The sequence below is a fragment of the Rattus norvegicus genome, chromosome 4 (genome assembly GCF_021556685.1).
Source record: "Rattus norvegicus strain SHRSP/BbbUtx chromosome 4, alternate assembly SHRSP_T2T, whole genome shotgun sequence".
NCBI lineage: Eukaryota > Metazoa > Chordata > Mammalia > Rodentia > Muridae > Rattus > Rattus norvegicus.
Window position 1 is genome coordinate 77,145,891 of NC_141537.1, and position 14,350 is coordinate 77,160,240.

General features: G+C 42.6%; 1 protein-coding gene across 4 annotated transcripts in view; it reads left to right on the top strand.

Moving 5' to 3' along the window:
* Cntnap2 (contactin associated protein 2) overlaps positions 1–9,343 on the top strand; it is a 2,247,664-nt gene extending 2,238,321 nt beyond the window's left edge. For all 4 annotated transcript variants that reach the window (NM_001427648.1, XM_087658677.1, XM_087658678.1 and 1 more), the window contains 2 exon segments: positions 1,261–1,341; positions 3,656–9,343. In NM_001427648.1, coding sequence (NP_001414577.1) covers positions 1,261–1,341; positions 3,656–3,855 — 281 coding nt within the window. In that variant the 3' untranslated portion in view covers positions 3,856–9,343.
* Positions 9,344–14,350: the final 5,007 nt, after the last annotated feature.

Below are 14,350 nucleotides of genomic sequence, written 5' to 3' on the forward strand. Positions count from 1 at the left end.
CATCTGTGGGCTAGAAGGGCCTGGGAATGTAGATCAATGGCAAAATTTTGCCTGGCAGGTAGGAGGCCATTGGTTTTACATCCAGTCCTGCCAAAAAGCAACTAAATTTGCTTGTATGAATTACTTACTATAGATGCTCCACTGACCTGAGAAAGGTCTCAGAATCTATTTGTCTTCAGAGCAGTACATGGAATTCATCTTTGAGAAATATCTAAATGTTGTTCTAATTTTTTTGAAAAGGAAAGAAATAGAAAATCAAGCCATTAACATTCCTCTCATTGTTTCTGAACTTTAAGCCCTCTACACATTCCTGAAGGGTCTAGTGTTTTATCAAAGCTATGCTAAATATTAAAGAAGAAATTACTTTTAAACAAATAGTGTGTGCTGTAAAAATCTCATCAGCATATAAATCCCAAACTGTTCATAATGCATGGGTTATAAGTGGGCAGAAGACAGATTTCAATAGAACATGAAAAAACAAGCCCTCTGCTTCTGTGTCCATAGGTCCTGGGGTTGGATTCAAAGAACTGCAAATCAAAAAACAAAAAAGCAAACAAAACAAAACCCAGTCCTTTCAAAAGGGACTGGGTCTAGGGGTGCATGCCTTTAATTTCAGTCCTTGGGAGGCAGAGGCAAGCGGATCTCTGTGAGTTCAAGGCCAGTCGGTCTACAATTTGAGTTTAGGGCAGCAAGGGGTATTACAGAGAAAAAAACCTGTCTCAAAAAAAAAAAAAAAAAAAAAAACCCAAAAACCAACAACAACAACAAAAGGACTATCCTAAATGCGCATAGACTTTGCACCTAAAGCGAAATAGTAAAGTGACTGTGAAAGTGGCATTAAAGTCCATGGGGTATCATAAGCAATTTGGAGACTATTTAAAGCACACAGGAAGATTATGAAGGTCATATGCTCCCAAGTTACATCCAGGACTTGAGCGTCTGTGGACTCACGGTCTTGAAAGCAGCCACTGAAGGAAACAGACTTGTCGGCAGGTCAGGCTGATTCAGAAGATTCTAAGACTCTAAGATTCTCTCACATTGCCCTCAGGTGATCCATATAGCATTGAAACTTGTACAAAAATAGCAAAAACAGAGAGGGGGGTTCTTGGATCTTTGTGGAAGACAATAGCAAAATTGGGTCCATCTGACATGGTAGAAATTTCATTTGTAGAAATGAAGGTGTCAGAGTTGTGTGAAGAAATAAGTCTGAGGTTCTTCGGTGCATTGCCCTCTTCCACTTCCCTCTGTCTTTCTCCACAGCCAGTGCTGATTTCCCGTACAACCCAGGACAAGGCCAAGCTATAAGAAATGGAGTCAACAGAAACTCAGCTATCATTGGAGGTATGTAGCACATAGAACAGACTTTCTAGCAGCTACTCACCTGGAAAAAGCAATTTTAAAGAAAATGGGGCTGGAGAGATGGCTAAGCAGTTAAGGGTAGATGCTGCTCTTCCAGATGGACCCAAGTTGAGTACCCGGAACCCACATAGGACTGCCCACCACTCCCTGTAACTCCAGCTCCAGGCAATACTCTATAGGTACCCACATGCATATGCAGATACTCACGCACAGCTATACACACACATAAATAAAATCTATTTTAAAGGGCAGCTAAATGGCATTATTCCAAGTCCACTTATGGTCTCATCAAGGTCCCTGTCCTTGTCAGTTTGGGCTTTTTTTACAAGATAAATTCTAAGTGTCATATGAACCTATGGATGACAGAGGTCAGTGACTATTGACAAGTTCATACACCATATCCACCACCACAACATATAGAACACATCGTCCTAAAAAGACTTCTCAGCTGCTTTTATAATCACGTTTTTTAAAGACCCATCTAATCCTTTTGCTCCTCCAGGGTTTCAAAAACTGGTATAAAATTTGTCTTCTTTCATTCAGACGGCATAATGCTTTTCAGATCTGTCCACACCGTTTTGCTTATTGATAGCATTTCTTTCTCTTGCCCAGTCGTATTTCATTGAATGAATATGCTGTCTTTGTGTTATCTACTTACCTATTGCAAGATATTGTCTCCAGATTCAGGTTACTATGATAAACCTTGCCTATATCTTAGGTGGACATAAATATCCATTTTTCGTTGATAATTCCTAGAAATTCAATCTCTAAGATGCTGAAGTAAGTAGGCCTTTACCTTTGTAAGACACTGGCATGCAGCTTTCCAAAGTGATCCCACCACCTCAGAGTCCTGTGACCAATATATAAAAGGCCACTTGCTCCATAGCCACTCTGGCAGACTAGTCACACAGTCACTGTGGCTTTTGATGTGTGATAATCTCATCACTAGTGATGCTGAGTCTCGTCTATATATTTCATGAGCTGTCTTGAAATCTTTCTCCACCTCCTTAATTGGTAGTTTGGTTTCTTGCTATTGATTAGAGTTTGTATTCGGTACTCAAGTCCTTGGTCAGACAGACATCATAATTTTTTTCACAATCTACAGCTTGTTAACAAACCTGACTCAATGTTGTACAGGTCTTGTATATTCTTATTGATTTTCTGTTCAGCAGTTCTTTCTATTACAGAGCAGAGGAGGGCCGCAGTGTCCAGCTGTGGTCACGGACGGGTCTGATTCTTTCTCTGATTCTGACAGTTCTCACTTCGTTGTTCTGTAGTTCTATCAGATGGGTCCACGTTTGGAACCCTTACCTCTTCTTGAACATTTTATCATTGTGAAAGGTTCCTTATTCCTTCTGATAATATACACTTGGCCTCTGTTAGTCAGTCTGGGTTAGTAGTGATTGGTTTGCAGTTCTTCTGAGCTCGTCTGTTATCGATGCTATTTCTACTCTAATTGATTTTTCTCTCGGCGGGATGAAATATTCCTCCCTGTTTGTTTTGTTGTTGTTGTTGTTGTTGTTGCTGCTGCTGCTGCGGCCGCTGTTGTTTCCTTTGCCCATTTGATCATTTTTATATCGGCCATCAGACATTACTAACATGGCAGAGTACGTTAATTGTCTTCTTCAACTGAGTTCCATACAGTACTTACGACTTGACATCTTTTAGGAATGTTAATTAAACTTTAGCAAGGCCAATCTTGACAGACCTTACACACCTTTAGCATGACCCTTCACTGTCTGTACTGAATGCCTGGGGATTTTCCACAGTAGAACTTGATCATCTTTCAGCCTAGTGTGAGCTCTGGAAAATGCTCCTGGTCGGTGGAAGGTCACGGACACGCTCACATGCAAGTGTAAGTTTTCAGCTGGAAGTTCATCAACTTCGTAGATGAACAGATCTCCTGAAGGCCCACCCCCAGTTTAAAAAGCCCACTGGGTTCTCCCTGCACAGCAGCAAGGACAGTAAGAAAACTGAGCAAAGTGTGGAAATTCATCATTTTAGACTCTTTCCTCAGGCATCATATGTGTCTGATTGACCTGCTGTCCACTGCCTGAAAGCAGATGCTTCGTTCATTATCTAGTGTTTCAGTTACTTTGGGGAAGAGGACATGTCATTTTCTGGTTCCTGTTAGCCCCTTTGTGTCTGGAAGCAGAAGCCATGTGTTACTTCTGCTGTCCACATGACTGTCACTGGAAGGAGTCACATCCAAGGGAGCTGGGTGGATGGAGGGGTGAGAAGATGTGGGATGTGGGCAAGACTGGTCTAACCTCTGGTACTTCTCTGGTCTCCCTAGGGGTCATCGCCGTGGTGATTTTCACCATCCTCTGCACCTTGGTCTTCCTCATCCGGTACATGTTCCGTCACAAGGGCACCTACCACACCAACGAGGCCAAGGGAGCTGAGTCAGCTGAGAGCGCAGATGCTGCCATCATGAACAATGACCCCAACTTCACAGAGACCATTGACGAGAGCAAAAAGGAGTGGCTTATTTGAGGGGTGGCTTTTCAGCCATGGGATAGGGAGGGAGGAGTTAAGGGAGGAGGGGGAGGGACAAGAGCACCCCACGTCATACCCCTGAGCACACGCTTACACTATCAGCACAAGCTGGGGAAGGCAAGCAATCCAATACTCTTAAGACTGATGGCCACACAAAATATACTTTTTAATATTTCTTTATAGCTGAGTTCCCCCTTCCATATCAAAACAAAATAATACAAAAATGCTTTTAGAGTTTAAGCAACAGTTGAACTTTGTAGGTACTATCTGTCTTTTTTTGTGTGTGTTTAGAGGTGTTCTAAAAACCCGTGGTAACAGGGCAAGTTTTCTACATTTTTAAGAGCCCTTAGAATGTGGATATTTTTTTTTCTCAAGAAAAATTGATATACATCCATGCAGCCTCTGACATTCTCTTTCTTTTGCATCTAGTCGACTTTTAATGGGCTGTTGTAGCAACTAGTTTGTGTCCAAGTAATATTTCTTTTGGTGTCCCATAAAATGGAAATAAGAAAAGTGATAAACAGTCTATTTGCCCAGTCTTCTTCAGTGACACCTCAGCCTAGGCCAGTTTTCTGAAGGTTCCTGTCTGGCCTCAGCCAGGGGAAGGAGAGTGAGTGGCCTGTCCGCAGCAATGTAACCAGCACAAGTGGAGACAAGCACCCAAGAATCCAGCAAAGAAATGCATATCGGGCTTATTGCTTTTGTTTTCATTGACTTCTACATGCCGATGTCCTATGTATGTAGCCTTAGACCTGTTTAGTATCTGTAACTATCAGCTAGAAGACTGTGGTGACCAACTGCTCTAGGACTTCTCCTCTGTTTTAACTACATTATTGGATTTTATGTGTATATGCGCCTCCATGGGGAATTAGAGCCAGAGGGAATGTCTCCTTTGCTCTGTTTCTTTTATATTTATAACAGAAATATGGACACTTTCTAGTGAATGCATAAGTTAGTGCGCTTTTCTTCTTTTGCTTTAAACTTCACGTTTTTACACTGCTGTGATGAGGTCCTAGCAGACAGCATCCTCCGGATGGCACAGTCCAATAAAGCCAACTTGCAGCCGCCATTACTCTGGAATCATGTGGGAGACACTGCCATATTTTAAACCAACTCGATCACAAGGACACTGTCATGATACACAGACCTGTGACAAATACATTGAATCTGAAGTCACCACCATCCGGTCATCAAGAGAACACGATTGTCTAATAAATAACACATCTTAGGGTAATCAGGAATCTTGGGCAATTTGCTACAAAAAAATAATAACTTCTTGATTTTCTGTAAAAATAATAGGCTTTGTGTGAGTAAATGGGAGCAATTCTTCCTATTGGAGCACCCAAAAGGAATTTAATCAATTTATTTTTTTAATTGCACAAAAGTTCTCCCTCGAATGGTTGCCATTTATAATTGTATACGTCAGGCCTCTTATACTTAAAAACCTCTTTTTAAAAATTTTGTAGGCTCCACCATTTTGAGGAATTAAATGTGAAGATTCTTTCTCCTCTTAGAACAGTGAGGTTAACGCAGTATTGATGCTCTTTTTCTCGTGGTCTGTCTTAATAAGCTGCTTACCCTAGTTAGTTGGGATTTTACCCAGATACTCTCAAGGTTCTCCAAATGCTTAATGTATTGGAGGATCTCAACTTCTTGAATAATAGAAAACTTTATCCCAAGCCTCTCTTTGCACCAGTTTACAACGGGCTCCAAAAGGAGGCAAGTGTCCCCCCTTGCATCAAGGAAACCGAATAAAAGGGAACCCTGAGAGTGTTTTTAATTGCAGGCAGACCTCAGACAGTCCCATAAATACCCCGAATTGTCAAGCCTTGTTCATTCTTTCATAAAACATATTAAATGGAAAGGTATTTAACAGAACAAACTGTGAGAACAGCTGTAACGTTTACTTATGAGAGCACATTTGAGACCAAATGTCATTTTATTTCATCAAGATACCTGACCATAGTGTATTCTTGTCCATAATTTCAAATTGAAAAAGCAAAGGTTTACCATTATGGCTTGAAATTGTTTCTGGTTTAAAAAAAAAAAACAACAACTTATTTTGCAGGCATTACTTTGGCACTTAACAAATACTGTCAGATGGAAATGCGTGCCTTCTGGCATTTCCTGAGATAGCTGTGTTCCTCTGCTTCATCTCAGCACTTCTCTCCCCCAATGATGAGCAAGAAAAACCACCAAGGACAGCCCCAGTGTTAAAATGTCCTCACCCTGTCCTTCTCCTCACTCGTTCCTTCTCTTGCTTCTGCCACAAAAGACAAAGACCGAAGGCCAGTCCGTCTCTCACAATTAGCAAAGCCAGGGTCCTGAATGATGTCATCAGTTAAGACACGCAAGAGATCCGCTGACACAGTCTCTCCTAAGCAGTTACAAGATGGCTGACAGACAGGACACAGAAAGGCGGGTACAGTAGTAAGTAGCTACATTAATTGCTCTCCTTGGAATGACACCCTTAACCAAACTAATCACATCTGTGTATAACAGACATGACCAGTCTGTTCTGAATGGGAAATACTTGCTCATTTGAAGAAGAAGGAATTCTCTGTTGCAGTTCTTCCGTTGACAGTTTGGCATGACGCTGCTTCAAGAGTCATGACATAATGCAGACTTGCCTGATCCTATCTGTTGTTGTTCTCCACTGCCATCTCAACATCTTATATCCAGTATATCATCCACCAAGCACAAACTAATGGAAAGCCCTGTAAGCAATAACAATATATAAACCAAACAAACCCCAAGATACTGTACCAAAGGAATAAGACACACTGGTGCATGCCTGTAATCCCAGCATTTGAGAGACTGCGGCAGGAGGGTAATGAGTTCAAGGTCAGCCTGGGCTACTTAGCAAATTCCAGTCAGCCTTGAGCTGTCTAGTGAGACAAGTCTCAAAAAAGTTCTAAATAAATAAATGAAGCTTCAGAGAACACTGATGACTGACTGAGGCTTATGTGTGCAGGAAACTTGCTCTGCATCTAAAACAAATATCTGTGTTTTTCAAGAAGCTAAAAATGAAAGACTCCAAATGAATGCAAAATTAGTGGTACTCTATATTCTCAAAATAGCATATTCTCTGGATCTCACAGAAGCTAATTCAGGACATCAAAATTATTTCAAGGCTGAATTTTCCCTGGGCCTTCTTAATATGTAAGAGTGTATTTCCTCACTGCTGTCTACCAACCATTCAAAAATGGGGAGGTTTATGATTTTTTTTCATTGAAGATCTGGAAACAAGAGTTTAAAGGACTTTTGTTAGAAATCTCCCTATGCTCTGAATCAGATGAGAAAGCACCCCTCCCCAAAGGAGCAGGAGTTCAAAGGCAACAGAGGCAGAACCAGCATGAGCAGTGAATAGACTGAGTGGTTGAACAGCTTAGGAGAACCCCAGGTGCACCCTGTGAGCCAGGCACAGACAAAGGCCGTGTCCAGCAGAGCATACTGCAGAGAGAGGCCAACAGGTACCGGCTGCAACTGTACCCCAGTTAAGGTAGTGTCGGAAGACACACTAACCTCTACAGTAAGATCTGTTCCCTTTTTATCTCTCCATTTATTCTTTTCTCTCATCTCCTTGCTGCACCCTCCTCTTCAGGGGAAAATGTTAATAGTCCTCTTACATTTCATGCTTATAAACAATGTCTGCTTTGAACTCTTTTTCTGTGATTTCAAGCACTTTAAAAAAGGGGGGAAAGAATCATTTAACCATGTTGAGTTTGATTTATTCAACCAACAATAGTTTCTGAAGTGCTCTTCCTGGTGAGCCACCTGATCCTGATATAAATGAGGAAAAGCAACCAGGCATCCCACTCGTTTTTGGCCAAAAACAAAGGGCATCTTTTTTAGATGGTGTTTTAGTGAGTGTGACCCCTGAGAATTAGCTGATAGATCTCAGCATGTATATAGGCATGGAGACTCACATCTATAATCCCAGCATTTATAGCTAAGAAATCAGGAATTTAAGGCCAGCCTCAGCTACAGATGAGTTCAAAGCCAGCCTGGGCAATAATAAGACTCCATCTCAAAAGAACAAGCAAAAAGGAATCTCAGGCCATCAAGATGTCTCTGCAGGTAAAAGCACTTGCCATGTAAACTTGACCATGTAAACCCAATCCATGGATCCTACCTATAGTGGAAGGAAAAAACTGACTCCCAAGAGTTGTCCTCTGATCCTCTACACACACACACACACACACACACACACACACACACACACACACACACACACACCATAAATAAAAATTAGAATGAATCCCCACCCTTTCTCCATCCTAGACTTGCTATATGTGACCCTGGCCATGCCCTGGAACTTCTGCCTGTCCTTCTCGAGCTGCTTTACCTACTGAAAAGACAATTGCGAGCACAGTGGATTCATGATTGTGGAACACTTTGAAACCCAAATATAAATTTCAAAACCAACTGACTTGGCTTGAGGCTGTAAGCTGCATTTTAAAAGTACTATGTAAACAATATAGCCATGCACATGGAGAGTTATAGGGCATTGCTGAACTACTGCTGAATTATGAATCAGAGAGACCTCCAGGGAGCTAGGCTGTCAACATAGGGAAGCAGAACCCAGAGGAAAACTAGAGAAACTGGAAATTTAATTGTAAATCTCTGAATCCTCACCTGGGCATGACTTGTGGCTCACAATATACACACAGTTTCAGATAGATAGTAAATATAATTAGACTGGATTATAAATTAGACACACACACACACACACACACACACACACACACACACACACACACACACCATAAAAGGTATTTTCTAGCCTGGAGACCCTGTGCCTCAATATTACAGTCACTCTCCATGATAAATGTCAGGAATTTTCAAAGAATTTTTTTTCACCACAGCGTTTTTATTTTCTCTCTCTCATGTAGAATAGTCTACAAAACCTCTGTCAATAAAACAGAGAAGCGACATCCAAAAGCCGAGTAAAGACTGGAAGAAGGTAATAAAGATAGAAGTGTGCACAGGTGTGTTCACACCTAACACCCGCTCACACATTTCTGTTCCAGATGAAAATGTGCTGTGGGAACACATCTGCTAAGAGTTTGCCCCATTTCCCAGGCTCGGATGACTTCTAGTACACAAGTGCTGGCTTCTGAGATGGCTGTGAAGGTGTGGAAGTTCCTCTCGAGGAGGCCAAGAAACTGTTCTTGATGTTGCCAATTCTCAGTTTTGCTTTGCCAGGTTCTTTTTGGTTTTTAAGCCCATGGTGACTGTGGAGGTTAGCGCTGAGGAAAGCTGGGCTAAGTATTCTTCCTGTGAGTCAGTTAGGACTCCATCCCTGTGAAACAACGCGAAACTTCACTCTCTAAAAGCAACAGCATGTAAACTAGAATGAAAGAAGGAAATTATGTATGTATGACTATTATTCTTTTGTGAATGTCCTTCATTTACCTCCTAAAGTTATATTAGAAACAGATTGATAAATAAAAGATTCAAAATAGTTTTAATTATCCTAAAAGCAATTCTTTGTGTTTTATACCAATCTTAGAATTAGTTTCCAGCCTCCTGCAAATGTGTGAGAGTAGATGTCTACTGAGAATATGGGGGTGTCCTGAAAGCTGTAGAGATATAGACACCCCCAAAGGCAGGTCTTATTTGGATCCATGGTTAGCCTTCTCTTGCAAGCACACCCTCTTCTACCATTTTGCATTGAGTAGCTAAATGAATATTAACTTCATATTTTGGGTTAATTTACATGCACCCCAATAAAATGTGGTTACAGTCAATTGATCTCCAAAATATATTCTGACCCTTATCTGCAACATGGGTATTACTGGACAGTGGGCAGAATGACCAGCGAAATAACCTGGCTAAGAGGGCTTGGGCTGCCCCTGTAGCTTCTAATCTGACAAGTACACCCCATGCACATGAAAAGCTAAATTTCTCCCACTTGCTAGTGGGGAGGGATTTCCTTTTATTCAATTATCAGGGTGACTTTATGTGGACACTAAGGAAATGTGAAATACAGTTTTAAAAATCAGTTTCACTATTCTGCACTGATCCCCAAGACCAATTAACAAGAGCACTCAGTCTGTTTGGAAACCATCATGCTATATAATGATTTGTAGTGATCCCACTTTCAATCGTGATCCAACAGGAGCAGGTGCAGAAGGAACATCATAAAGTTTCTAAAGAAAAGGAAATCTATACTCTAGACCCGGGAAACAATTTTGAGAATGCTGAACTAGCAGCGTCAGGGCTTGCCAGCCCCAATCAGAGTGTTCAAGCCACAGTATGCTGATGGCATACCCAGTCCCACTGATGGCAAACCTCGTCTGAACAGACACCAGGAAATTCCAGTAGGGCATTGACTATTTTGCATAAGACAATATTTGCTAAATCGATGGTGGAATAAAGCAAGGATGGAAAAAAATGGGAGGAAGGACTTCATTTTGAAGAATATATATGACAAAATTACTTTTGTCAGTTATGATTTCCACATGCTGCACTTACCAGAGCAGAAAGAGGAGGAGAATGCGGTGGTGTGTTTTGAGGAGGGGGAGGTCTGTCCTCCCAAAGGAGGCTTTGTATAAAAATCACTTACATTCCCTGGAGCATCCGCTCATCTCACTCAGCATCTGGGTGCACAGGAAGTGAGCCCCTTGGAACAGCCAGTCAGTTTCCATCCATGCTAGGCCATCGCCAAAGGAGAGAAACATGAGAAGGCACTGCCTACACCACAACGATTAAAAATTATTGTGGATAAATACTCACATAACCATATATTCATGATGTCTTCCAGATTATTTCAATATGATATATAATTTCAAAATGACAGATTAATAATAATAATCATAAAGGCAGCAAGTTTATTAATGGTTATGAAACACTTCCCATGTACTTAGCACAATTCACACAGTGCTAGGCTAACAGGGTGGGCACTGCCATGGTCTTAAAAAGCTGCATCTTAAGAGTGGAGGAAGAACAGAAGCTCAGAAATTAATGTGCAATAAAGCACTAAGTGATTTGTACCCAACACCCTAAAACACAGAGGGTGATAGGGTATAGAAGGGACCTTCTCAGGGAAGGCAGTGTGATTGACAGCTGAAAGAAAGTGAGTCTGCCAAAAAGGAGAGGAAGCCTCCTTAGAGACCAGAGGATTGGCCAGCATAAGGAACTGAGGGGAGACGGAGCTTAGAGGCCCAGACCCCAGAGGTCGGTGCTGACAGAGAGAGAACAAAAGAAGGAGGGGCCAGCAGCTCCAGAAAACTGTTCTAAAGCCTGAGTATGACAGGCTCCAGACAAGCAGAAAGTTTTACATGTGTCAGTCACTGTTCTCTGGGAAAGTAGAGTCAGAAGGTTGGAGAGAGAACAGGGAAGGGAAGAGATTTAAGAGAAAGACAGAGAACAAGAGTTCTGGTTTTCTATTTCAGAGTACTGTAAGTACAAAGTAGAAACTGTGAGCTCACTCATGGGGCAAGGGAGGCACAGATAACGCAATCAGTTAACAGTTAAGGTTACCAGTAGTACATAAGCAAATGTCACGTAAGAGGAGCACTTGAGAACAGAAGGTCCGAGATGCTTCTGCCCCACAGATTAACACAGAGAACCCTGCAGGGAGGCAAAACAGAAGACTGTGTCCTCTGCTCCTGCCTGCAGTTGCAGAAAACTCTTCATAGTCTTCACTGGCCTGAGAAGAACTTAGCAAATAACTGTACGTTTGATCATGGATGAAGAAATATACATCAGATATAAAATTTTATATCTGAACTAGCATCGCAGAGAACCAAAAGAACACTCCTGGGAGTAACGTGATACTTCTGAAGCTGGGCCACTGGGCAGATGTCTCTTTGTAATTCATCCCATTGTAAATAAAACGTTCTTGGCTAAATCACAGATCTGGCTAGAAGCTTGCCCTGGGCTTTGCTTAAAAAAAAAAATGCAAGATGCTTCTGCCATATATTTCTAGCTGATCAAGTTATCACTCTCTAAATTAAATTTACAGAGCTCGTTCACTTTTATTCTAAGCAGTAACCATGGCGTTCTCTAAATCATTGCCAGTATAGCAGATATATTGATCACTGCCAGGCCTGTCATTAAGAATCTCAGTTTAAGCACTGGCGGAGCAAGCGCTGAGGTTTAATTAGTATCCCCGTCTGGTGTTGTAAAATACAAACCTGGGACATGTGAGGAAGAAAAATGAGCTAATGTGACTGTTAAAGCCACAGAGCCTGCATCGAGCGTGAGCAGAGAGCTGAACTGGTCCCAATTCAGCATGGCCTGCATTGTATGGTGTATGATGGATTTGAGGAAAAATATTTATTTGTTCTTCTCAAGAAGTCAACCATTTTTCTAGAGTGATGGAGAAGGAACAAAGGACAGGCATTAGGTTCTGTGGGAACACGGTTTCTGTAGTTCTACATTCCCACGTCGATGATGTAATCAAGATATTCCCCTCTAGGCATGCCCACAAGGCCAAGCTGCTCTAGCTAATCCTTCATGGAAGCTCCTTTTCCAGGTTGATCTAGTTTGTGTTAAATTAACAAAATTAACCATCGTGTATGCACACTCACCCTCATCTACTGGACTCGGAGCTTCAAGGTGCATGGAAATTTCTCACCATCTTCTGATCCTGGGTCTCTCTCATGCTCACTTGATCTCTTCTACCTGACACACGTCTGTGGCTTTCCCACATTCTAGAAGCACCCAGAAGTAGCCCTTTAACTACCAGACAATATGCCAAGTGTCTTGAGCTGGCAGCAGCCTTTTTCTTACAGACTTCCTCTCCCTGTGCTCTCCTGTGGAAAATGTTCTCACCCCAGCCTCATCTCTGAGGAATTTCAACATGGCCAAACTTCCTCCTCCCACAGCCCTAGTTTCTCCTCCCCTGGAGCCTCAGTTTAGGAAGATTGCTGCTGAGCAGGCCTAGCTAGAGAATTTGTGGGAACTATTTCAAAATGAAGACCTGGGTTCATCAAGGAAAGAGAAATTGATCTTCGTTTCCCAGGGCCTTCTACCACAACCCACATAGACAGAAAACTCCAAACATTACAAACCTCTACACCAGCCACACTGAGTACCTAAATTAAAGTGGGAAAGAGGCCCTAGCCTAGCTCACTGTTGAAAAGAAGCCAAGGAATAGTGGTGTGGATTGGAGGTGTTAATTAGCTTTCCTGGGAGATGCCACACTGCCTCGCTGTAATATCCTCTGCACCCAGAATCCCATGGAGTGCAGAGTCAGGAAGAACACAGACACCACTCCCAAATCCCAGCACAACTTGTCTTAGACCCTGGGCAGCTTGGATTCCAAGATTTGAGGACAGAAGAGCAGAGTCAGATCCCTGCACAAGGCACCCGAGTTCCATCCATGATATTGCATGAGATGACTGCACACACATTAAGACTCCAGGCCTGGTGCAAGCGTCTCTGTCTGGGCACCTCACTCACAAATACACAGGCAAACACAATGCCAATTTCAAGAAGGCAAACCTGGCAGTCACTATGCAGGACTGAAGGAATGAAACAAGGAATGAAACAAGGAATGAAACAAGAGTGGGGTCCCTCTGGTGCAGGAAAATACCCAGATACTGGGCAGGCAGCCACAGCCCCCTTATCCACAGTTCCCTGGCCCCTCTAGTATGGCACCAATCCCCCTACTTTGCTTCAGCAGCTTCAGCTATGGGGCTTCCCTGAACCCTGTTACTGAGGAAGAGGCCACTGCTCAATGTAGAACTCACGGCCAACCAACCCTGGGTGAAGGACCAAGGATTGCTGTCCTTTCCCCTCTTTGGCCACCCCCTTCTCTGTATTCTTGCCTGCTGCTACAGGCCTTCTTCCAGCTGACTCTTCCTTCATGGAAACCATATCCCTCTCATGCTGGAGTCCCAGATGAGTGTTTTAGGAACAGTTTGGGGGCTAAAGAGAAGGCCCCTTATTTATTTATTTTTTTTTATTTTTATTTTTTTTTTTAGTCTTCCAGGTCTAAATCTTTTTTTTTTTTAAATTAACTTGAGTATTTCTTATATACATTTCGAGTTATTCCCTTTCCCAGTTTCCGGGCAAACATCCCCCTCCCCCCTCCCCTTCCTTATGGGCCTTCCCCTCCCCATCCTCCCCCCCTTGCCGCCCTCCCCCCAATCTAGTTCACTGGGGGTTCAGTCTTAGCAGGACCCAGGGCTTCCCCTTCCATTGGTGCTCTTACTAGGATATTTATTGCTACCTATGAGGTCAGAGTCCAGGGTCAGTCCATGTTTAGTCTTTAGGTAGTGGCTTAGTCCCTGGAAGCTCTGGTTGCTTGGCATTGTTGTACCTATGGGGTCTCAAGCCCCTTCAAGCTCTTCCAGTTCTTTCTCTGATTCCTTCAACGGGGGTCCTGTTCTCAGTTCAGTGGTTTACTGCTGGCATTCGCCTCTGTGTTTGCTGTATTCTGGCTGTGTCTCTCAGGAGAGATCTACATCCGGCTCCTGTCGGTCTGCACTTCTTTGCTTCATCCATCTTGTCTAATTGGATGACTGTATATGCATGG